The following is a 25,630-nucleotide window of genomic DNA, read 5'->3' as shown; positions in this document are numbered from 1 at the left end:
AGTAGCCTAGGAAGGGGGTGTAATGGACCTGTGGGCACCTGGTCCATCTGTTCCAGTCCTGCTCTTCCATCGCTCAAGAGATCGACTATCCCTGCCTTTGTCAGGGTCTACCAACACGCACGCCAACCCGACGGCCCCACAGGGGTCAGCGCCTTCCTTCCCAATCGCGGAGTCCCGGGAGTGTCCCCTGGACTTGTGGGACGGGCCCAGCGCGGGTCCGGGCACTCAGCAGGGGCTCCCTGGATATTGGATGGATGAGGCTGGCCGGGTTGGACACGCAGAAGATGCTCGGAGAGTTGGACCTCGTGGGTGTACCCAGGGGTGGCATTGGGGTTTCGCGCTGGCGAAGTCGTGGGTGCCCCGGAGCCTCTAAAGCGCGCACCGCCCCCGCGCCCGGCCAGAGCAGAGCAGCACCGGCTCCTCAGGATCCCCGACCGCGCGCCGGAGAGCTCCGCGTGACCGGAAGTGCCTCCTCAGTGGGCACGGACGGGGCGGGGCCAGCGGGCGGCACTTCCGGTGCCCACGCGCCGCCGCCGCCGCCGCCGCCGCCGCGCAGCTCGCAGCCGTCACTTTGTGTAGAGCGGCCCCGGCGGCCCGCAGGCCCTGGCTCCGCGACCGGCCCGCGCTCGGCCCGCCCGGCGCGCGGTGAGTGGGTCGCGCGGGCGGCCGTGGCGCGGGCGGCGCGGGCTGGTCGGCTCGTGCTGGGGGCGGCAAGGGGCGGGCCGCGCTCCCTCGAAGCCCGGCGCTGGAGGCCTGGCGGGGCCGTGGGGCGGCCGCGGCGCTCGGGGCCAGGGCCTGGCGGGGCCGCAGCCGCAGCCGCGCGACCGACCTTCCTCTGCAGCGCCCACGCCCCGCGAGGCCCGCGGACCCTCGCCCGGGCCTGCGCATCACGGGCGGGCCCCTACCCCCAGGGCAGGTCCAGGCAGGCACCACGGAGGGGGCGGGCTGAGGAGGACACGCGCGACACCTCAGGAGGTATCCACGCCTCCTCCGATGTGGTGGCGAAGGCTGGGCCGCGGCCGCCCCCGCCCCCGGGGACACACCCATCCAGGAGGGGCTGTCATAGGAATGGCTTCTGCGGGAGATGTAGGTCCGATTAGCCCCCTGGAGGGCGGGGTTGGAAGCAACTTGTTCTGGTGCCCCAGCCTACTTTGTGACCTTGGGGGGGCGGGCGTCTCTGATCTTTCCCTGATCTGCAAATGGAGGCCGGCTGGGCTGCTATGCTAAGTCGTCCGTTGCCAGTAGGTGGGTAGGGGACCTCATTCCCCAGGGTGGGTAGGTGTGGGAGGGTATCGGATGGAATCTGGGGTGTCCCTGTGGCCACAGAGGTGGGAGTGGGGCTGGCTTTTGGTGGAAGTCAAGATGAACTGGGGTAAGGGGAGGTATAGGTACCCAGAGGACCAGCCCCCTACCTCTTCCTGTGTAGAGTAACATTGACACTTGGTTTGGCCCAACAAGTATTGGCAGGTCTGGGGAACTGGCTGGCTTGGCCAGGGGCCTGGGATGGTCCCCATGTATACACCTGCATCAGTAGCAAGGAGGTGGGGGTTGCTAAAATCCATGGACAGACGATGAGGTTGGTGGCAGCCATCTTCCTGACAGATCAGAAGACCTCATGGGCCCCAACATCAGTGTGGCTACCCAGAGGGAAAGAGGTTGACTAGTACAAGTGCACCATGCATCTCCCACACGTGGATTTCCTTGGCTCTGGGACTTTTGTGGAGTTTTTTTTTTTTTTAACAGTTTTCAAACTTTTCTCCTTCTTGCAGGAGGCATCACCCCCAATTCTAAAAGTCTATGGCAACATATCCTAGGGTGCAGGGCCCTAGTGGAACTGAGTGACCAAGAAATGAAGCTTTTTATCTGACCTTTGTGGCTTCTGACCTGGGATCAGAGGTCAAGGAGAAGTGAGCAAAATGAGTTTCCAGAGGGCTGGTGGGCTGGAGGAGGAGGTGAGAGTGTGGGTCTGAGGAGACAGGGAGTAACCAGGGCAGAGCTGCAGGAGCGTAAACTGACCCACCCCCGAGTTCCACTCTGTTCTGAATCCTGGGTCAGGGCACAAGGGGTGTCTGGCTCTGCTGGGCACCAGGCTTGTCTGCTCAGGGTCCCTAGACATCTGCAAGAGTTGGATTTCTCTTTCCTCTGGTCACCAGTGGATGGACTTCTTGGGAGAAGGAACTTTACCTGCTATCTTCTTTGTAGGCAGAGACTCTGCTGCTTCTGAGGTGTGTTCTATCTCAGAGAACCTCCCCTCCCCCAGTGTGGTTAACCTGTTCTGGAACATGACAGTAAGCTCAAACACCGAGCTTTAAAAATTCTGTTTTATCACATTAATGATAGATTTTGGGGTCACTTCCTCAGTAAATACTGGAGTGCTTATTCTGTCTGGAATGGTGGGATTCAGAGAGGAGCAAAGGGAGCTCCTACTGTTCCTCAGTTGACTGCTCTCAGGTAAAGAAAATGTGGGTGCTGCCAGGGACAAGAACAGAACTGTGCTCAACAGTGGCCCAGGGTACAAGATCATCAGAGAAGGGGGAAGAGAGTTCTAAGAAAAGAGGGTGGCACATGTAAAAGTCCTGAGGTGGTGAGTGTGGGACCTGTGTATTCCCAAGCCACGGGCTCTCTTCTTTTGTTGGGTCTCCATATATAACGACCTGGCCTGGAGGAGTCTGAAGTTGTTGCTCCAGGTGGTGATCTGGTAGGAGATGCTGTGCTGGTGCTTATATACTTAGCTTGATTTTACCACCTGAGACCTAAGTGAGAAAAGCCCTCTCTGGGTGTGAGGTGGGTGGCATTTGGGAAACCACTGCTGAGTGTTCTCAGTGTGAGTGCCTACCAGGGCAAGATATGCACATGTGGTCCTATGTTTTAGGCAACTTTCAACACCAGGGAGCCAGAGAGATGAGGGCTGGATTCTAGGAGAAGCAGGACGCTGGACTGGCCCTCCAGTGTCTAGTTCTGAGACCTGGGTGGGTGGGGTAGAGATTTTGAATCTAGTGTGGGGGAACCAGTGAAGAGGGAGTACAACCATCAGGAGAGAGATGGTCTTTAGATGCTAGGGGACCCAGCCCCCAGACTTCAGCAGACCTGCACAGATACTGTGGCCATTGAACTATGGGTTTTAAAACAGCTGTTCAAAGCAGTTTGGAAAACTAGTAGATGCTGCTGGAATAAAAGGGAAAGGATATGGAGTAAGAGTCAGTCTCTGAGCAGTTTTCCCATGTGTGCCTATGGAACAGTGTTCTCGTGACTCTGGGCAATTTTACACAGTGTGGTTTAGGTGTTTTGCTGCTGGATGAGCTGGGGTGGACCCAATGTCTAGTGTGGCCATGTGGCCTGATATTTTGGGATCTTTCTGGGACTCATGCCTTCATCCCCCTCAGGATTCTGGGTTGGACTAGGTTGCTTTGAAAATGGCCCTGTTCAGATCTCAGACACTGAAGAGGCAGGTGCTGAGTGACAGACCCAGTCTCAGGTTCATACCCTAAAAGGAGCCACAGAAACCAATTTATCCAAACTGTGACTGTCCTCACCTGGTGAATGTGCAACTGTAAAGGAGGAGTGGTCCCAGGGCTCCCAAATTCCCATCTCCCTGAGCAAACCCACCTGACATCTGTGGGAAAGCAGAATCTTGGCCTCTGGGGTTTTGGCATTTTATTCCTTAAGATTTTGTGACACCTAAGCTTAAAGAATAGGGGGTCACAGAACATTTTGTATTGCCTGTGCTGGCCCACTGATGAGTCTAACTCCATGGCCCACTTAACCTTTCCCAAATGTCTTGGACAGTGAGAGGAAAGGACAAAGGAGAGGGCAATGCCTACTCATGGCCCTTTATCTCCCACAACAGGACAGAGTCTGAACTGCTGGCTTCTCGCTGCTGATCTCACCTTTCACCTGAAGAGGCCAGTGAATCCCTCATCCTCTCCTCCCACCCATTGAGTCTCCCAAGTGTCCACAATCTGGTTGTGCTTGGGCCCCGCCTCTGACATTCTCTGCTGGCCTGGTTCATGTATGCTGAAGACTGGGTAAGTATCTGTTCTCTGTATCAGAGGGGCTGTTTCTTGTAGACCACCCTTGGGCTGTGTTGCCTGGATTCAATGCTTCTCATCCTTGAGGATAAAGACTTAGGATAAATACTTGACTCACTCCAAAACTGGTAGTAGCTCATACCAAATGGTGAGAAAGTGGAGGCCATGTTTCAGGGGCTATTCAGGCAGCCTTTCTGGGTGCAGAATGTGCTGATTGCTCAGCATAAGATGGTAGGTAGAGCCCCGATTCTCCCTCAGCTCTAGTGACTTCACCTACATCTCCTGCCTTTATTTCAGACTTCGTGAAGACTTGCTCCCAGGGAAGATGGCAGCTCTTCATACAACTCCAGATTCCCCAGCTACCCAGCTGGAGAGGGTAGAGGATGGGTCAGAGTGTGATTTTGACCAGGAGGAGGAAGAGGAAGAAGAAAAGGGGAAAGAGGTGGAGGAGGAGGAGGAGGAAGAAATAGTAGTGGAAGAGGAAGAAGAGGAGGACATGGCAGAGGTGGTGGAGGAGGAGCAGGTGCAGGAGGTGGCAGAGGTGGAGGTGGAGGCAGAATTGGAGGAAGAAGATGACGATGACAACGACACGGAGGAGGTGATGGCAGAGGAGCAGAGTCCGGGGTTGGGGACCCCTGAGTGTCTTAGCCATGGTGGTGATGCCAAGTCCCCAGTTCTTCAGGAAGAGGGTAAGAAAAAGCCAATCCTTGGGGGTGGAAGTGAAAAGGGCTGGTGTGGGCCATGCCAGGGACTTGGCCGTGCCAGAGAGTGCTCTGGGGCCCCCTAGGGTAGAGCTGGAGCTGGAGTGGCAGGGGCTAGGTTTTGAAATGTGGGCGTAGCTAGAAGCTCTAGCCTTGCTTGCTGACTAGGCAGCAGTTGACTGAGTGATCAGACCAGGTGCTCATGGACAGCTGACCCCTAAGAGGTTTTCCCCACAGCCCTGCAGGCTTCCCAGGTTACTGCTCAGGATGAGGATCTGGAGGAAGAAGAGGAGGAGGAGGAGGAGGAAGAAGAAGATGAGGATGATTTTCTTACAGCTGGGTCTCAGGTGAGCTTCTCTCACTCACCTGGAACTTGGGTAACCTGGGCAGGGTTTCCTCAGGTGGGCTTTACACGTTAAGTCCTGAAGACCTTGGAGCAGTGGCAGTGGGATCCTCAGGTAGGGCCCAGGCTCTCGCCAGGACAGGGCTGCAGGTCTCAGGCCCAGGGGATATGGTTCTGTTTTCCTAGGGTATGGCCCTTTCTAGGCTACTGGGTTGTCTTGAATGTTTCAGTAGGCATTTGCTTACCTGCACTGTGCATGGTGACTTCAGAGGCCTGGCTGTTCCCCAAAGTCAGATAGCTCCCTTTACCTGGAGTACCTGTCTCCTACTGAGGTTCTGCTTTCCTGCTGCCCAGTGAGATCAATCACTGGTGCCCACATGGTTTAGTTGGTGCCACTTGTCTGCTCAAGAGTGGACCTTCACACTGTTGATGTTGCCACAGAATTTGCTTGTGAATAGGGGCTACAGGGCTTGTTGTCTCCTCACCTTGATGTGAGTCTCGTTTTTGTACCCTGTGAGCTGGATCCTCCACCCTCTCTGAACCCAAGTCCCTGGTCTCTAGATGGGATCAGGACCCTACCTTCCAGGGCCAGGGTGTAGCCTGAAAGCCTTTAGTATTTCTGGGCATCTGTAGACCCAGTAATGCATGGGATGCTGACTATGTCCCATTGAGATCCATGTTTTAGGGCTTTAGTATGTTCTCTCTGACTTTATCATGTGGGCTGTGTGGGGGCTCCCTCAGCTTCTAACCAGGGCAGTGTCTGGGGCTGTTTTTTCCCAGGGACTAGTGACCTTTGAAGATGTGGCTGTATACTTCTCTCTGGAGGAGTGGGAGAGGCTGGATGCAGACCAGCGGAGCCTCTACCAGGAAGTGATGCAGGAGAACTATGGGATCTTGGTGTCCTTAGGTAAGGAAGGCCTTCTGTTCCTTATAGGCAGCCTCCTTACAATGACTGCAAGGGGCTTAGTTGTCTGAGGGGGTACTTCTTGAGACTCAGGGTCTTGGAGCAGGGAGGTGCTGGGTCTAGCCTACTCCCAGGAACCTCGGGACCACTGTGGCCTCTGGTAGAGGTCAGTTGGGTGTCTGAGCCAGGGCGCTGTGTGTTATGGAGCTGCCAATCCTGCTCTGGGTACTGTGCTTCTTGGCCCTAGAAGCTTTGACGGGGGAAGGCAGGTGAGGGCATCCTGCAGGTGAAGGAATATGGGGCAGGGCTTGGTGGGAGGAGAGGAGGTTGGTGAGGGCAACCAACGAATGGAGGTATGCACAATCTCCTCCAACGGTGTGAGGTAGGGAGGGCTGGTCTTGGAAAGGATGGAGGAAAGGAGAGGGTCTGTTCATAGATAGGAACAGCTGCTCTGCAGCTGCCATCTGTTTCTCTCCTGGGCAGGATACCCAATCCCCAAGCCAGATCTGATCTTCCACCTAGAACAAGGGGAAGAACCTTGGGTCCCAGATAGCCCTCACCCTGAGGAGGGAGATATCGTCACTGGTGTCTACACAGGTGAGTATGAGATGGAATTTTGTGGGGTTTCTGCCAACACAGCTGCTCAGAGCTGATGTCTTTACCTTAGGTCTCTGCAGACCTGGTATCTGGTTCCTCTGCTGCCTTTGACAGTTTCAGTGCTGACTATTGGAGTGTGGGGTGGGTTCCATGGAGATAGAGCACTCACTATGTACTAAGCTCTGCTCATGTCTCTTGGGTCCTCTTGGTTCAATTCCACGGAAGCCCAATAGCTGGAAGGTTCTTAGAGAACCTTAAAAATGATCCCTCTCCCTACCATGGAACCTGGGATTATTATTGTTATTTTTAATGTTTTTTACTTTTGGTACTTGAAGACAGTGGTCAGGACTTCGGCTCAGAGCTGAGGCTATGTTCTAGGAGCCTAGCAGAATGTTAGTGCAGCCTTTCTAATGCTGAGACTTTCGTCAGTCCTCTGGCTTCTCCACCCATTTAACCATTTCTACAAAAAAGTCCCCCTCAGCCTTCTCTGTCCTTGCCAAAAGTCTAGGCAGACTTCTGTTCTGGGTGGGCAGCTTGGGGCCTTCTGGAGAAGAGATTTTGGAGTGGTGTGTAAAGAAGACGTTTGGGGTGGTAAGTTTCTCTGGAGGCCTTGGACCTAGCTCTGGCTCCATTCCTTCAACTCTCTGAGCCCTCCTTTATTCATCTGGAGAATAAAGAATATGAACCAAGCCCATGGTTTCCAACCTGAGCATTGGAACTCTTGGTTGTGTTGAGGTCCAGTGGAATCACAGTCACTTTCAGTGTTCAAAGTGTGCAGTGGAGGCTTTTGCCCCATGGGCATCTGTGGCTTGAGCTGCGGGTATGTCAGCGCAGGAAAGGCTCTGAGTAGACCTGGAACAGCCATACAGGTGTTATACAGAAAAACACACTGTAGTAACATTACACATGTCCTTATCAGAGCATCCTCACTTGCAGTGTCATCTTTGTGACAGCTCTGGGCTGTGCAGGCCAAGGAGGGCTTGTCAGCCTCCCTTTAGACAAGGAAATTGGTTTTTCAAGAGCTTGGTAGGTAGTGAGGCCTTGGGCTCTGTCTGCAGTACCCCTTCACTGCCAGGTACCCTTCTACTGAGTCTCCAGGTTCTTGGGACCCTCTTGGGATCTTTCCTGGGCTTCAGAATTGGAAGGGTTCCTTCTGGCAAAAAACAGTGCTGCTTCTCTGGGATGAAGGGTTTGCTTCCTCATTTCTAGGCCAGTGCTTGGTAAGAACAGGCTCTGTGTCTCATTCATCCACCTGTGTCCATGGCATTCAGAATGGGTGTGGTGAGATTGATGGCAGCTTCCAGCAGCCTCCAGGTGCTGTGCCAGCCAGACCAAGCCTGGCACCTTGGGGATCCCAGAAGGCCAGCTGATGACTCCCACCCTCTCGGCAGCTGGCTTCTGCCCCTCTTCTGAAAGTGAAGGACAGAAGAGAAATACAAGACCCAGGATTGAACCAGCTTAATCATTACTCAGGAAAGGACAGAGATGAAGTTTAAAAGGCAGAAGAGGTAGAGACACACACTAAGGTGAGAAAATCCAGTGATCAGCAAATACTGTCCAGCTGTTCTGGAGTCTGAATATGGCTGCCCCCAATAGACAGGCACAGCTGTTCCCCTCCCTCACCCACAGCAGGCAGAGACTGGCCCCAGGCTACTGGGGGTTCTGCTCACACAGCTGTGAGCACCTAAGGAGACCTCAGAGGCCAGTCCATTAGGTTTCACATAGCCATGCCCCAGAGGGGACCTTGGCTATCACTGAACTCCCCTTTCTTTCTTCCAGCCAGGCAGCTTGGGTCTTATCTTGCCCTAGACCCCTGGGCTTGGTGCAGAGGAAGGAAAGCAGTGCGGGGACACCCTGGCAAAGAGGCAGCCTTTTTAGTGCCTGGAACAAGGGGCTGGTTCAGGTTTCCAGGTGCTGGAGACTCTGACTGGGGTGGGGATAGGAGGGTGTAGTGAGAGGAAGGTAGGCCTGTCCCCTGACCTGGGAGTGCTTTTGTTTTCTGAAATCGTTTTGAGGTGGGCCAGGCCTTGGTACCATAACCACACATAATCTGCAAAGGAATTGAGGCCATAGAGGTCACTGGCATTTCTCAGGTCACTCACCAGTGACAAGGAATGGCCTATCAGAGGAAGACTACTTGCTCACAGGCCTGTCGCCCTGGCCAAGAGGACAGATCCCAGTTGGAAGCCTGGCTGCCTTCCCAAGCTTGAGCTGATGAGCTAGGCTGAGGCTGATGTCTCTGATGTCCTCCCCCAACTAGTGGGGGAGGCTGCTGATGCCCACCAACCTGGGCATTTCATCCTCATGTACCTTCTTCCTCGTGCTACTTCTGACAGTGGCAGGGGCTCTTGAGCCCAGCTTGAGTTTCTGTGTCTGGATAAAGTTTTGCAGGGTGGGGGTGGGGGTGAGCAAGAGCAGGTACTGATCTTATTCAGGGAATTTGGGAAGGGTTATCTGAAGGACAGAAGCCCATAGCTTTGACTTTTCCCAAGGCCAGACCAGCTTAGGCCAGGAGATAGGTTTCCTGGCCAGTGTGTTTGGGTGTTCTGAGTGTCCCTTAGCCACCTCTGTAGCAGCTGGAGGCATATTCCCTTGCCCTGTGCCCAGAGCACTTCCTGGAGGTGTCTGGGGGTTTCTGCCATTGGGTCACCAGACATCAGAGCGTGAGAGCCAGCTTCTTGCAGCTAGTGCAGGGCCTGGGCAGAGCAAGGGAGCCTGCTGCTGTCTGGGTTCTGGGTAAATCTTGGTCTTCATGAAGTGCAGGATCACCTTTACTGTCTTCAGAGGTCTCCAGGCCTGCAGAGTACCAAGTGCTAGTGACAGGGTAGCTCCAAGACAGCTCATACCCCAGCCCTGGAGCCTCTCCTATCCCTTTGCCACCTTGCCCTGTTGGAGAGGAGAACTTGCCTGCCCAGGTGCAGAGGGCTAGTTAGTAACCTGTCTGGAGTTAGGGATTGGGGCCCAGCCTTCTAGCGATCTGTAGCCATGTGTGCCTGGCAGTAGAAAAGAGACACAGCCTAACAGCCCAATATTTGAGAGAACAGAGTCTCAACAACAGGGAAGATAGAGAATAAACAGCAAGGGGGAAGCCTTGGAGAATCAACAGTGACACATGGCAGGGGTGGCACCTGTGTCCAGTTGTAATGCCTATGTAGCATGGCTACATGTACTTTATAGCTGTTTACTTTTTTAACCCTTGCAGCATTACCTCAAAATGAGATTACAGATGAGGAAACTGAAGTTACATGACTTGCCCCAGGTCCCACGTACAAATGGGTTTGGGACCCCAGCAGAGTTGGTTCCCTTGGCTGCCCCTCAAGAGACAGCAGGGGAGATGTGGTAAAGGGGCATCAACCTATAGGAGAAGACCTGCCATGGAGCATGAAGTGGTGAGACAATGCTAAGATCTGTAAGAACCCAGTGTGTTCAGCTTTGAAGGGGAGCCCAACATTGTCCAATAGGACTTTTTTTAGGGGGGAGGGGAGTTCAACTTGGGGGCGCTCAACCACTAAGCCACATCCCCAGCCCTTTTTTGTATTTTACTTAGAAACAGGGTCTCACTGAGTTGCTGAGCCCCTTAAGCTGCTGGGATCACAGGCGAGCGCCACCATGCCCAGCTCCATCAGGACTTTTTAGAAAGCATCCATGACTAGATGTTAGGAGGAAGGTGGGAGAAATGATGGTGACAACCCACAGTCCTGGGGTTTTCATTCATTCTCTTGACATCCACCTGCGAAGGGGCCTTCTTTAGATTGCCTGCCCCAGCTCCTGTCACCTAATACTTCCTGGTAGGCCAGAAACCTGTTTTCACTGTGTTTGACATAGATTATGAAAGTGTCCTTGTGGCCAAGCTCTGATAGGTTCTCCCTTCCTAGATAGCTGTCTTTGATTCCTGATCTGCTGGTGCATTTTATGTGTAAATCCTGTGGTCCCTCAGGCTCTTCCCAGAGGCCTAGCTAATTATCACCCAAGGTCAGATCCTGGGAGCAGGGGTTAGGTGCAAGAAGGTGAAGTTCCAGCTCCAATCCGCAGAGCTTCTCTACTCTCTCCTGTAGTTCTGGAGGAAGTAGCCATGCTCAATCCTCAGGGTCATTGTTGGAATCACTGCCTGTCTCACTGTCCTCCAGCTATTGAGGAACACACCCCATATACTTTTTTATTTGAGTGACTTGTCTGCCCCTTTTGGGGTCTGACAAGTAGAGCTGATGAGTCCTCACCTGGATCTATAAAGAGCTTTTGGGTCTTAAAGCTAGAAAACATCCTGCAAACTCTGTCCCTGGAGTGACTGTTACACTGGACTTCCCCATTCCAGGGCCAAAACCTCTAGACCTTATGCCACTTTAACAGCAGAAAATAAAGAGAACAGAGCCTGGTCTTGGGGTCTGCTAGTCTTGGGATTCCCCAGGTTCCCTCCCAATGTCCTGATACTTCCTGAGATCTCCGGTGCAGCCAGCTTCAACTTTCCTGGGATTCAGGTGCCCTGGGCACAATCAGGAGCCACTTGTCAAAAGAAACTAACTTTATTTTTAGAACCAAACACGCCAAACAAACAGCCTCTCAGGAAAAACCCCTCAGAGCCTCAACTGCCACCACCGGCTTTTTACAAGCCTGTCTCTCCCCCCTCAAGCTTCTCTCCACCTCCCACAATCCTCCTGCTCTTGAGGCCGATTGGCTGGGTCACGTGGGCAGAGCCAAAAAGTCCCCCAATGAGCAGCTCCGTGGTCTGAAAGGGCAGGAAAACAGTCCAATGAGCATCACCGCAGAGGAGCCAATCAGCTAGATGTTGCTGGGGCCGAGGAGCCAATCAGCTAGATGTTGCTGGGGCCGCTGTGAGCCAATCATCAGCTGGCAGCTGGATTGCTGGCAGCTGGAAGTTTGCTGGGGCCCCTTCGGCTGTGGCTCTCAACATCTCCCCCTCTCTGTTTAAACAACAAGCATGTGGCTTAGGGACCGTGCCTGTTAGGCAGTCCAATTCAACATATGGTCCTTACCCATCATCGGATGAACTGACCTCTAGGCGTCAGCCTCCTGTCTTAGGTTGGTACCACTGCAATTGGATCATACCCGTCACTGACTACCGGTCCAGCATACAGCTATACTTGTGGATAGGCCTTTGCACCAGTGGGGGGGTGAAGTTCTTTGCCTCACCTCTGTTGGCCCCCAAATTTTAGACCATCACTAGTAGAGGAGGATGCAAAATGCCATGACATTAAGCCAATTGAGGGCTCCTTTGAAAAATTGTACCACCGGTGACATCATCAGCAAAAATACCCCAACACTACCACAAGTCGCTGCACCAACAGATAGTTCACAATGCATACAGGTGAGCTCACAATGTGTCCAGGCAAGTTCTGCAAGCAGTTCAGTGATGGCTATTGTAGAAGCTGTAGATTGGTTTTATCTTTGACTTCACCAGCACTGGGATGAAGATAGGAATTCTGGCAATAATGGCTAAAGAAAAAATTATGTAACATTACAGAAGGCACTAAAAGAAAACAATTTTCTTAACAATTTACATTGTCTTCACCGGCACTGGGATGAAGATAGGAATTCTGGCAATAATGGCTAAAGAAAAAATTATGTAACATTACAGAAGGCACTAAAAGAAAACAATTTTCTTAACAATTTACATTGTCTTCACCGGCACTGGGATGAAGATAGGAATTCTGGCAATAATGGCTAAAGAAAAAATTATGTAACATTACAGAAGGCACTAAAAGAAAACAATTTTACATTGTCTTTAAGAGAATTATTAAATATAATGAAAAGGAAAGGTGAAAGTAAACAAACAGATCTGTTAACCTTCTTTTTTGTTTACATATTAAAACAATCCTCAACAGTTGTTTACCCAATTTAAATTAAACCATATAAATCACGTGAAAAAAAAATATTTGGATCCATTTTATCATGAGCGCTCATCATATATGATATATGGACATACATACATTCAAACATATAACACAAAACACAAGTGTGCACACATAATATAATACATACAACACATAACATTATAGTAAAGGCCTTATAACTTTTTACAGGTGAAATCTCCATTGCAATGTTTAAAAACTCTATAGTCAAAAAATAGAACTGATCAGCAAAACATTAACCTAGGTCTGTATGAGCTCAAAAAACAAAATAGAACTTCATGATATGGCAAAGGGCAATAATAAAATAGATATTGAAAAAAGCATCCTGGTTCTGTTGCAGATGTAAGAATAGCCAAACTGGAGTTTTGGATATCAGTTGTTATGGATTTGAGCCAAATCATCTTCTTTTTGGTCTGTAGAAATCGCTTTAGTTAATCTTTCTGGAATCCAAATCGGCTGCTGTTCTCCCTGTGGAAACACATAAACAGACCCCCGACTCCAGATAATCACTGGGTCAGGACCTTGGTTAATCTCTCTGGAATCCAAATCGGCTGCTGTTCTCCCTGTGGAAACACACAAACAGACCCCCGACTCCAGACAATTACTGGGTCAGGACCTTTCCATTGTCCTGTTAGAATATCCTTCCAAAGTACCTTGGGCTTATGTACATTTTTTGGACACATATGCCTTTCCGCAGCACTAAGTCCTGATGAATCCAAATTTAAAAAGTTTAGAGTAAAAAGGGTTATTTTAAGTTTATCTTTGGGGAATATATACCCCTTCCCAATTCCTTCTTTTTGCTTTAATAAGTACATTTTAATAGTTTGATGAGCTCTTTCAACTATGCCTTGTCCCTGTGGATTGTATGGGATTCCTGTTATATGAGTAATGCCAAATGTTGAGCAAAATTGTTTAAAAGAGGTAGAAGTATAACCAGGGGCATTATCTGTTTTTAACTGTTTTGGAACACCCACAGTGGCAAAATTTTGTAAGCAATGAGCTATAACATCTTTAGTTTTTTCTCCGGCATGAAGGGAGCCCATCAAAAATCCAGAAGAAGTATCAACTGTAACATGCAAATATTTTAATTTTCCAAATTCTGGCAAGTGTGTGACGTCCATCTGCCAAATATGGTTAGGTATCAATCCTCTAGGATTGACTCCAAGATTAACTTGTGGTAAAAAGATCACACAATTTTGACATTGTTTTATTATTTGTCTAGCTTGTTCCTTAGTTATTTTAAAACGCTTTTGTAAAGTATTAGCATTGACATGGAACTTTTTATGAAAATTTATAGCTTCTTCTAGTGTAGAGAAAATATGTATGTCATGTGTAGTTTTATCTGCTAAATCATTGCCCAAACTAAGGGCTCCAGGCAATCCTGTATGTGCCCTGATATAAAGAATGGATCTTTTCTGTCCCAGATTAGACTTTGTATAGTGGAAAGCAAAGAGAAAACAGTAGAAGAAGGGGAAATCCTACCAGCATCTTCAAGAGATACTATAGCATTAACTACATACTGACTATCAGAAAATAAATTAAATACAGAATCTTTAAACATCACAAAAGCTTGTAAAACTGCATTAAGCTCTACCTTTTGAGCTGATTGTTTGGGTACTAAAAATGTAAAAGTTTGATCAGGGGTAACTACTGCTGCTGTACCATTATTTGACCCATCAGTGAATATATTTGGAGCATTCATGATAGGTGTTTTTCTTGTCATTTTTGGAAAAATTACAGGATGCAATGACCAAAAAGACAATAAAGGATTAGATGGTAAGTGGTTATCAAATGAAACATTAGATTTGCACATGATTATTGCCCAAGTATTTAACTCATTAGCTAACTCATCAATTTGATTCATAGTATATGGAGTAATAATTTTATTGGGAGAAATTCCAAACACTCCCTTTGCTGCTTTTATTCCTTTGAGTATTAATTGTCCTACAGCCTCAGGATACCTAGTAAGAATAGTGTTAGGAGAATAAGATAAATGTATCCATAATAATGGACCTTCTTGCCAAAATACTCCTGTAGGAATATTTTTTGTTGGTAGTACAATAAATAATAAAGGCAAACTTATATCAATTCTATCCAAATGCATATTTTCCATATATGTTTCAATGATTTTTAATGCCTTTCTTGCTTCAGGCGTTAACATTCGGGGTGAATTTGGATCTGATGGACCTTTTAGGATATCAAATAAAGGTCCCAACTCTCCTGTTGGTATACCTAAATAAGGCCTTATCCAATTTATGTCTCCTAATAACTTTTGAAAGTCATTAAGTGATTTGAGTTGATCTACTCGTATTTGAATTTTTGGTGGACGGACCATGGTTGAGGATAATAGAACTCCTAAATAATTAATTGGAAAATTTAATTGTACTTTATCTATTGCTATCTCTAGATTATAATTTTTTAATAAGTTTGTAAGTGTGGCATAACATTCTAGCAATGTGTTTTTATCTTTGTGTGCTAATAATACATCATCCATATAGTGAAATATTTGTAGTTCAGGATTTTGATTTCTAAGTGGCTGGATTGCTTTGTTAACATAAATTTGACACATAGTTGGGCTGTTAGCCATCCCTTGAGGGAGTACTTTCCATTCATATCTCTGATCAGGACCTTCATGATTCAGTGCAGGGATAGTAAATGCAAAACGTGGACTATCCTCAGGATGAATTGGAATTGAAAAAAAACAATCTTTAATATCTATAACTAAAACATACCAGGTTTTTGGCAAAGCAGACAATTGAGGAATCCCTGATTGAGCAGGTCCCATAATAACCATCTCATTATTAATGGCTCTTAAATCTTGCAATAATCTCCATTTACCAGATTTCTTTTTGATGACAAAAATGGGAGTATTATGGGGAGATATGGAAGGTTGTATATGTCCTTCCGCTAATTGTTGTTTGACCAGGTCATGGGCTGCTTGTATCTTTTCTTTAGTCAGGGGCCACTGAGGAACCCATACTGGTCTTTCTGATTTCCAAGTAATTTTTATTGTCTCAGTGGCCCTTTCTGAAAATCCAACCCATGTCTGTCTGTTCCTTGATCTATTTGTATTGGTGCTGCTATACCTTGTTCTTGTTTTTCTAATCTTTTTCCTTTCCTAAAACCTTGTCTAGTCATAATAGTGGGTGCATTTTGGTTGATGTTATTTGTTAATGTCAAACCTAATTGATCTAGGACATCTCATCCCCATAAATTTACGGGAAGATGATCCAATACATATGGCTGTATAGTTCCTTCACATCCTTCAGGATCCTTCCAATCTAATACCATTGCACTTCTATGGGGATTAGTCGCCACTCCTAGGCCTCGAAGCGTTTGAGTGGCTTGTTGTAATGGCCAATGTTTTGGCCATTCTTGACGAGAGATGATGCTAAGGTCTGCACCTGTATCCAGTAGCCCATTAAATTCATGTCCTTGAATATTTAGTTTTAGCATGGGGCGAGAATCTAAATTTAAAGAAAGCATAGCCCAGTCTACACCTGTGGAGCCTAATCCCTTGGAACCTCTTTCTACAGTGCGACTGGAAAATTTATCATGTAGGCTGGGTATTATTAGTAACTGTGCTATTCTATCTCCTGGTGAAATTACTGATATACCCTTTGGAGAACTGGCTATAATTTTTATTTCACCTTCATAATCGGGATCAATTACCCCAGGACTTATCATAAGTCCTTTTAGAGTAGAAGAGCTGCGTCCCAATAATAAGCCTACTGTTCCTTTGGGAAGAGGTCCTTTCACCCCTGTGGGAATGATTTGAACTCCCATCTCTGGAGTTAGTACTGCTCTGGCGGAGGCGCAGATGTCCAACCCTGCGCTCCCTCTGGTTTGTCTGATGAGGGATCTGATGGACAATGTGTCCTGGGCACTACCCTGATGGGGTTGCTGGGTTCCTCCAGTGCTCCGTATATTTGTGGTTTTGGGCCCCGGAGCATTGGGCCCCCTTGTCCATTTTTTGGCAATGGAGCCTGATGCCTTTCTCCACGATATCGTGGATAAACACCTGGTCCTTGTTCATTTTTTGATAATGGAGTACCCTCTATGGTGGTTTGAGAACGGCATTCATTAGCCCAATGTCTCCCTCTACGGCATCGTGGGCAAATACCTGGTATTCTACTCCTTGGATACCTAGTTTTGTTAAACCCTCCTCCAATGGGGCAATTCCTTTTAAAATGTCCTGTTTGTTCACAATTGTAGCATGTTCTTGGCCTGGCATCTAAAGCCTGTTTTACTGCAGCTGCCACAATTTGCCCTTGTTCATTAATGTCTCTGGCATCTAAAGCCTGTTTTACTGCAGCTGCCACGACTTGCTCTTGTTCATTAATGTCTCTACATAATTTAATATATGTGTTTAAATCTTCATGTTTCCATGGTCTAATGATATCTCTGCACCAACGATTCGCTTGCTCATAAGCCAGGTGTTTTAGTAATGGCATTGCTTGTTCTGTATTCCCAAAAACTCTGGTAGCTGTTTGAATAAGCCTATCTACAAATTCAGCATAAGGTTCATTAGCTCCTTGTATTACCTTAGATAATTGACCTTGTAAACCTCCATGTCCTTGTAAAGTCTTCCATGCCTTAATTGCATCTGCAGCAATTTGTGCGTATACGCCAGGATCATATGCAATTTGTTGCTGCTGATCCTCATAAGGTCCCTTTCCTAACAACATATCTAGATTTCTCTGAGGATAACCAGCTGCTGCATTTCGCCTAGCCGTCTCCTTGCAAAATTCCTCATTGGCAACCTTCCATAACAGGTATTGTCCTCCATTTAGCACAGCTTTACACATATTAGCCCAATCTGCTGGCGTCATGTTCAAGTTGTTAATGGATTCGACCAAGCTTACAGTGAAGGGTGCTTGAGGACCATAGGTTGTTACAGCCTCTTTTAGCTGCTTCACTGTTTTGAAATTTAAAACTTGGTAAAATCGCTGCCCTCCTGCCTCAAATACAGGGCATGTTAATATTTGAGATCTTGTCTCAGGATCCCAACTATCAACTGCGGGGGTTGGGGACCTCCCAGCATATGGAGGTGGCCTTGTTAGTTGGACACTTACGTCCTCTGGTGATAGAAAGGTGTTAGTAGCAGTCTCCTGTAGAGGTGGTGCTGTTGGTTGGACACTTACACCCTCTGGTGATAGAAAGGTGTTAGTAGCAATCTCCTGTTGTAACTTTCCCCCTGATGGCTTTTTCTGTTTTACACTTTCTTTCTCTGTCTGACTAACTTGAGAGGCCTTCTCTTTTACTTGAATCTTTTCCTCTGTCTGACTAACTTGAGAGACCTTCTTTTTTACTTGAATCTTTTCCTCTGTCTGACTAACTTGAGAGACCTTCTCTTTTACTTGAATCATTATGTCTTCTCCTTCCTCTACCATTGTCTGAACTGAAGGCTTTGGACTAAGCAAACAAGATACGAACGTCCACAATGGCAATGTGCCAACTGGCAGAGTCCCTGGGCTTTTCTTTTCTATTCTTTTTAAATCTTCACCATGATGGTTCCATTGTGATATATTTAACAACTCCTCCTTAAAAAGCCATGGGCTACATTTTTGTATTGTATCAACGTATGCCCTGACTGTTCTTGATTTTACTGAGATGCCTCCTTCCTCTAACAATTTACTTAACACTCTTTCAGTTTGTTTTTTACTAATTTCTGATCCCGTATTTCTACTATAATACAACCCAACAAGATGACGCCAAACAAAACCGAGACAGAATGAGATAAAAAGGGAACAACAAAAAGTCATTATAGCCTTTCTATCCTCCTGACATGTGCATCCGTCCTTTCTCCCTATCTGTTCCTCAGACGTAAATAGTTTTTCCTCAGATGTGAGTGGTTTTTCTTCCGTCTCACTCATCTCCAGGGACAGGCAACTTAAAACAAAAGTGAAACAAAATAACAAAAGAAGAATCTTAAAATGGCTACCCATCCTCTCGCCCTGCCCTCAGGGGCGAGCAGTTTCACTTACCCTCAGTCGCTCCCCGTACGGGCCACCAAATGCCGCAGTCTGGCTGGGCACAATCAGGAGCCACTTGTCAAAAGAAACTAACTTTATTTTTAGAACCAAACACGCCAAACAAACAGCCTCTCAGGAAAAACCCCTCAGAGCCTCAACTGCCACCACCGGCTTTTTACAAGCCTGTCTCTCCCCCCTCAAGCTTCTCTCCACCTCCCACAATCCTCCTGCTCTTGAGGCCGATTGGCTGGGTCACGTGGGCAGAGCCAAAAAGTCCCCCAATGAGCAGCTCCGTGGTCTGAAAGGGCAGGAAAACAGTCCAATGAGCATCACCGCAGAGGAGCCAATCAGCTAGATGTTGCTGGGGCCGAGGAGCCAATCAGCTAGATGTTGCTGGGGCCGCTGTGAGCCAATCATCAGCCCGCAGCTGGATTGCTGGCAGCTGGAAGTTTGCTGGGGCCCCTTCGGCTGTGGCTCTCAACACTTCCCCCTGCTCACTGGGAGTGAGTGGTGGCCTGCAACACCTTGCTGAGTGTTTAGGTATGGCCTCACCACTTGTCCTTGCTGTTGGACAAGTACCCATGCCAGCTCCAGAGGTAATGGTGAGCTCCCCCAAGTATCTGTCAGGATTGGTCCACTCTACAGAGCCAGGTGGGGTGGGTGGGTAGGGGCTCATCTTCCTGGACCAGCAGGCATTCCTCTTGTTCTTGGACTCTGGGGAAAGGTGCTATTAGAGAACCCTCCCTGTTCCTGGCAGTGAGGTGGTTCTGGCTGGCCCTGGTGTCCAGCTCTTTGAGGCTTATTAATGCAGCAAAAGGTCATTGATCCTCAATAGGTTCTGATGGTGGACTAATCCATGCAGAAATCTGCCAAGAAATTGTATTTGTTCAAGTGTGAATTTTCCCTGTTAGGGGGCTCTAATTAGAAACTACTCAAGACTCTTATCAGAGCCAAAGGGAAAAGGCTTTTGATCTGACCGGCCCAGATTGCCTGTCCTCCAGCAGCTCATCCCTGCCCTAAGGTGTGTGTGCTCCAGCCTTCTCAGATTTGGGGAAGAGTTGCTGCCAAAGAAGAGCACCCAGTGAAAAGGAACAGGGACTTTTTTTTTTTTTTTTGCCATGCAGGACACACTTGTCATTCAGTGGGCATAAGTGGCAGTTAGTGGTGAACTAAGGCTAATGATAAACTTTTAAAGCTTATGTTTACTACAATAGCACAGTATTACTAACTGTAGAAAAATTAGTATGAAAAATAATATAACCCATTTTCTTGTCCCTTGTATGATCCATGCATGCTTTTTTTTTTTTTTTTTTTTCACAACTGCAGTCAGGTCTGTGCCAGTCTCTGGCTTCACCTGGCAGTGTGCTGTGCTTTCCCATGAGACTGTAGGTCACCATAGAGAATGTCATACAGAACAAGGACCTGGCAGGGTGTAGCATTTGATGTGAGGGAGCCAGCCTAGGCTTCTGAGAATCCATAGGCTCTGACCATCTCAAGGGTACACTTAGCAGTCCAGGCTCCCCCAGCCAGGTGACAGCTAAAATGGGCCAGAGTCTTAGCTGTAGACCCAAGTGGGCTGTAATGAGTTTCCTAGGCCCTGGCTATTGAAGCTTGAATCTTCCAGTAGCTGGGATCTGAAGGGCACAGTACAGTGTACAGGAGAGCAGGTATGCAGTTGCTCTGAATACCTGGCGCTGCCACAGGCCAGGCAGTTTCCTGTATGTCTCTAGTATGAATTAATGCTGATCCATACACAAGTTCCCCCTGTATGTACATCATGGTGGCAGGCTGCCAGCACTGATTGATTTAATAAAAAGGAGACTACAGACTTGACTCCAGAAGGGTAGAAGGGAACGGTTGGGGTGCAGCTCTGTAAAGGAAGGACAAGTAGCTGAAACTTGGGGTTCTCACAGTGTGCCCATAGTCCCAGTAGGCTTGGGGTTTCCCAAATGCACAGCAATTCAGGAAACCCAAGCTGAAGAAGGGTGGCTCACAGGGTAAGATGGGTTCTAAAGGGGAAAGGGATTCAAGAACCTGTGTGCAACAGGTTCTGCTTTGGGAGAGGGAGGGAAGCCCCCTGGCTGCTGTGGGAGAGGGAGGGATGCTGAGCAGACCTTAGGTGCCTGTAAAGGTAGGTTCTGAGCACACTGAGGGTGCTGAAACCTCCAGGCTGCACTGCCCTCTGCTAAGCCAGCTAGGGAGGGGGCTGGCTTGGAAAACAATCCATGTCTCCTCTTTTTTGGGAACAGGATCCATTATGGGCTTAGCCTTGGGACTCAAAAGAACCTGCAAACAAGCTCACCACTTTGCAGTCTCAGGTCCTTCATAGGGTGGCAAGCCCTGGACGTTGCTCCAGAGGTGGAACTCTGACCTTTTTGGGAGGGATCCCCACATGGGATGCCCCACACCCAGAAAGTCCCCAACTGTGTGTGTGGCTTTATTGCCTCTGGAGCGGCCAGGATTGGTGGGGCAAGAATAATCTCTCACTTGGATGAGTGGAGATGCCTGTCCACGACTAGAAGGAAGCCCCATGTCTGAAAAACTTGGAGTCCCTTGGAGGCCATGATTTCTCAGGGCAGGCGCTCTGTCACATTCTCTTACCCCTCACTTCTGGTTTAACTTTATCGCCTTCAGGAGCCTGGTTCTGGAATGACGATATAGAGGACCACGAGGAGGAAGATGATGAGGACTTCCTGGCAGAGATGGCGGAGGAGGAGAACGAGCCACCAGGGCTATGGTCAGCGGCCTATGGCGTGGGGGATGTCCCTGGGACGTGGGGCCCTGACGACTCGGATTCAGCCCAGACTCCAGAGGAGTGGGGGCCGGACCCAGGCAGCCTCGGGGTCCTGGCGGAGGAATGTGAAGCAAAGCCCTTCCTACCTGGCCGGGAGCCAGGCGCGAACCTTCTGGCTCCCTGGTCGTTCTCCACTGCAGTGGCTGCTCCCACAGGGCGGCCTGAGACCACTTGCGATGTGTGTGGCAAAGTATTCCCACACCGGTCGCGGCTGGCCAAGCATCAGCGCTACCACGCGGCTGTAAAGCCCTTTGGCTGCGACGAGTGTGGCAAGGGCTTTGTGTACCGCTCACACTTGGCCATCCATCAGCGCACACACACTGGCGAGAAGCCCTTCCCCTGCCCGGACTGCGGCAAGCGCTTTGTTTACAAGTCGCACTTGGTGACGCACCGGCGCATCCACACTGGCGAGCGGCCTTATCGATGCGCCTTCTGTGGCGCGGGCTTCGGACGCCGCTCTTACCTGGTGACACACCAGCGCACACACACGGGCGAGCGGCCCTACCCGTGCCCACACTGCGGTCGCAGCTTCAGTCAGAGCTCCGCACTCGCGCGGCACCAGGCTGTCCACACTGCCGACAGGCCTCACTGCTGCCCTGACTGCGGCCAGGCTTTCCGCCTGCGTGCCGACTTTCAGCGCCATCGGCGTGGCGGAGGCTGTACAGAACCCAGTGGTGACGGCCCGCGACAGGAGTCCAGCGAGGTGGCTGTCACAGTGGGGCCCGAGGAGCAGGAAGCTGGGCCAGAGGAGCCTGAGGAGCCTGAGGCCGTTGAAACAGATGGAGACCCCGAATCGGAGGCCAGAGAGGAGGTGGCCGCGACAGCGGAGGCGCCTGCTCCGGAGAGCAAGAAAGACCCCGAGCCAGACAGGCGGTTCCTGGAGATGGGCAATGGCCTGGGGGAGGGCGAAGGCCCTTCCTCGCACCCACTTGGTTTCCACTTTCCTGTGCACCCCAAGTCTTGGCTCCACCCTGATGGCTTTCCCATCCTTGGCCTCCCAAACTTTGGAGAACGGCTACCGGCAGACGGGCGTCCCTTGCAGGGACCTTTGGGAACCCCGCTGTCCCTAGTGGAGGGCACGGGGCTGGCCTGCGACCCTTTTGGTGGCGGCAGTGCTGGAGGCGGTGGTGGTGGACTGCGTACCTTTGGGCCCGCAGTTGGAGGGCTACTGGCAGAGCCGGCGCCCGCTGCGTTGGCAGAGGAGGAGAGCCCGTGGATCTGCTCGGACTGTGGCAAGACGTTCGGGCGCCGCGCCGCGCTAGCCAAGCACCAGCGCTACCACGCGGGTGAGCGGCCTCACCGCTGCGCTGACTGCGGCAAGAGTTTCGTGTATGGCTCGCATCTGGCGCGTCACCGGCGCACGCACACAGGAGAGCGGCCCTTTCCATGCCCGGAGTGCGGGGCGCGCTTTGCCCGCGGCTCACACCTTGCAGCGCATGTGCGCGGCCACACTGGCGAGAAACCTTTTGTGTGTGGTGTGTGTGGTGCTGGCTTCAGTCGCCGCGCTCACCTGACGGCGCATGGGCGAGCACACACGGGCGAGCGACCCTATGCGTGCGGCGAGTGCGGCCGGCGCTTTGGGCAGAGTGCCGCGCTGACACGGCACCAGTGGGCACACGCAGAGGAGAAGCCGCACCGCTGCCCCGACTGCGGCAAAGGCTTTGGCCACAGCTCGGACTTCAAGCGGCACCGGCGCACGCACACAGGAGAGAAGCCCTTCCGTTGCGCCGACTGTGGCCGCGGCTTCGCACAGCGTTCCAACCTGGCCAAGCACCGGCGTGGCCACACTGGTGAGCGGCCTTTCCCGTGCCCCGAGTGCGGCAAGCGCTTCTCACAGCGCTCGGTGCTCGTGACCCACCAGCGCACGCATACAGGCGAGCGACCTTACGCCTGTGCCAACTGCGGCCGCCGCTTCTCGCAGAGCTCACACCTGCTTACTCACATGAAGACGCACCGTGGTGCGACTGGTGCGCCGGGGCAGGCAGCAGCGGCGGCCCCGGCGCCTAAGGCCGAGGCACCCACCAAGGGACTCTTGAGTGCTAATGCGAGTTCCGGGTCAGGGGAGCGCAGTAGCACCTTGCTGGAGTTCGCTGGTGGGACGAGCTTCGGCTCGGAGCCTGCGACTGCATTTGCGGGGCCCTCGGGTACCTATGAGGAAAGCATCATGTGAGGGGCCCAAGGCAGGAGGAAGTGCAACCCTCTAGGTCACCGGCCCCTCTCCTGGGCGGCTCGGGCGCAGGCTGCTGCGGGCCTGCCCCTTACCCTTCTGGCCTGGGAGTGGGGCCGAGGGTTCCAGTCCTGCGTGCGGTGCCTTCCTTCAGCCCTGGGTGTACCGCCTTCCACCCCACCGCCTCGAGTTTCTTTCCGCCGGGCCCCAGAGGAGGGCGCCGTTGCCCTGGAGCACGAATGGCTGTGTGGGGCGTGCTCTGGAGAGCACAGCAGCGAGTGGAGGCGGCCAGGGCTGGGATCTGCCATCCCTGACAAAGACTGCAACATCTCTGGGTCTATGCTGCCAGGCAGGGCAGTAGGGATGGTGGGCGAGGCTATTTATTTTACTGGGATTCCAATTTGGGTGGCCCAGGTAAGTGACTTAGGAGTTTGTAACTGGGTTTTACATCGAGGTCGGAGAAGCCCTTGTGTTGGGGAGGGTGGGCTGGTCGAAGTAAGAGCATCCGGCTGCTGGGGTGGGTCAGTGTCAAGTCCTGGCTTCTGGTGGGTTCAGCTGAGAACTTCTTTCATTCCTTAGTGGGAGATTCAGGGACCTTTCAGTGTTTTGTGTGTATCAGAAAGTTTTAAGAACTGCGTGGGTGACAAAAGGAAGCCTTATAGGTTTCCAAAGAACGGTGTTCCTCAATAATCCAGGAAGGAAATGGAAAAGCTTTGATTCTGTCAACTGTGGATATTTATTTCTGTCTCTTGTATGGCCTGAAGAATGTGGGAGGACAAAAAGCCAGAAACCAAATTTGTGGCCAGGGCTGATGGGTTATAGATATTCGCAGGGTCCCCAGAGAGTTTGAAGCCTTATTCTCTAAAGTTGTTCACTCGCCTCACTCCACCATCACTGAGATCAGCCAGGCGTAGCCTTGGGTGGGTTTTGATCTCAGTTTCCCAAGTAAGTCCTTTGGTCCTCCCACCTCTGGCAGCTGGAGATGGCACACTCAGACATCCTTGGGACACCCCATTCAGGCTCTTACACACCTGGGTCCTGGCTTTCAATTCTCTGAGCTGCCACGTCTCCTGGAGCGGGGGGATACATGGAGACCTGCCCTTCTGAGCCCAGTGCTCATTTATATTAAAGCACTGAGATTGGTCCAAGGACCTTCCCCATGTCCTATACTTAGGGCCCTACAACCTTCACATGTCCCTTTGACTTTGCTTCAGTCATTCTACACTAGAAACGAGTAGTGTTTCTGTCTAGATTCACATTTCACAGATGGGTCAGTGGAAGCACTGAGGGTTTGGTGGCTTGCACAGTGGCTGCCCACAGGGTGGGGACCTGAGCCCCTAGCTCAGTGATAAACTAAGCACCCCCCTATGCAAGGCCCCTGCCTGGTGGATGCCTCACCCTCTAGACTGGACTGTTGGAAGCCACTGGGCAGCAGCTGAGGCACTTCTCATGTGAGGCCCCCTCCCTTTGTGCTTTTTGGGCCAGTGTGATTGGGGCCAGAGAACTGAGATTTTTAAAGTGACTGCATTCCCTTAGACCTAGTTCCTTCTGTTTTAGTGTAGACAGGCCTCAGGGGCTGAGAGCCAGCAGCCAGGCTGCTAGGGGCTGGGTGGGGTAGGAGGCGTCGTAGTTGGTGGGAGGGAAAGGGCCTGGGTGGTGGTGGTAAGAACTAGCCTGGCCGGAGTGAGGTGGTGGGGTGGGGTGGTGAGGAGGATAGGGGTCCCAGGGAGGGACCTAAGCAATGGCCTCTCTGTTCCAGGTTTCTTCTCTCCCCATGTCTTCTGGGACATGAGCCTCAGGAAGGGTCAAAGGCTGGGGGAGGTAGGGGTTGGGGGTGTCTCTGACCTTGCCCTAGTGGCCAGGGCCTGGCACTGTGCCCATCCCTCCTGAGCCCCAGCTGCTTCTGCCCTGCCTGAGCTGTCTGCAGGAAGACCTAGCTTTAATAAAGAGTGGAGAAACAAGCTTTCTGCCTGGACTCTGTGCGTTGCCGCTCCTTGGTGCCCATCAGGGATGCTCCATGAGGCCTCAGGCCCATCTTATTTCTGCAAACATTTTTTAGTTTTCTTTTAAGAAACTAGAATTGGTCCCAGGATGGCACATGAGGATCTGCTCAAGATGAATTTGGCCCTGTGTTGCCTGTACGCAAGTCTTGCTGGGGCTCCCCTACACAGCCACACACTTGTAATACATACACCTATCATGGAGCATTACTGAGTTTGCGGTTGTTTTGGACAGCCTCCCAGTGATCAAGGAA

The 25,630-nt window shown here is 50.6% G+C and overlaps 1 protein-coding gene across 5 annotated transcripts; it reads left to right on the top strand.

Annotated features, from left to right (window-relative positions):
* Positions 1-534: 534 nt before the first annotated feature.
* Positions 535-25,337, top strand: Znf316 (zinc finger protein 316). Of its 5 annotated transcripts, XM_071605682.1 has the most exons (8): positions 535-645; positions 1,770-1,907; positions 3,848-4,025; positions 4,326-4,717; positions 4,967-5,076; positions 5,853-5,979; positions 6,460-6,573; positions 21,050-25,337. In XM_071605682.1, exons 3-8 carry the CDS (start codon positions 4,012-4,014, stop codon positions 23,377-23,379), a joined length of 3,087 nt encoding a protein of 1,028 aa, XP_071461783.1. In that variant the 5' UTR covers positions 535-645; positions 1,770-1,907; positions 3,848-4,011; the 3' UTR covers positions 23,380-25,337. The 5 variants fall into 5 exon arrangements, with proteins under 5 accessions (XP_071461783.1, XP_027775995.1, XP_027775996.1 ...); XM_027920194.2 differs by lacking the exon at positions 1,770-1,907; XM_027920195.2 differs by lacking the exons at positions 535-645; positions 1,770-1,907 and adding an exon at positions 1,072-1,245.
* The last annotated feature ends 293 nt before the right edge of the window (positions 25,338-25,630 follow it).

This window comes from Marmota flaviventris, chromosome 19, assembly GCF_047511675.1.
Source record: "Marmota flaviventris isolate mMarFla1 chromosome 19, mMarFla1.hap1, whole genome shotgun sequence".
NCBI classification, from domain to species: Eukaryota; Metazoa; Chordata; class Mammalia; order Rodentia; family Sciuridae; genus Marmota; species Marmota flaviventris.
Note: the sequence above shows the minus strand (reverse complement) of the source record. Positions and strands in the feature narration are given on the sequence as shown.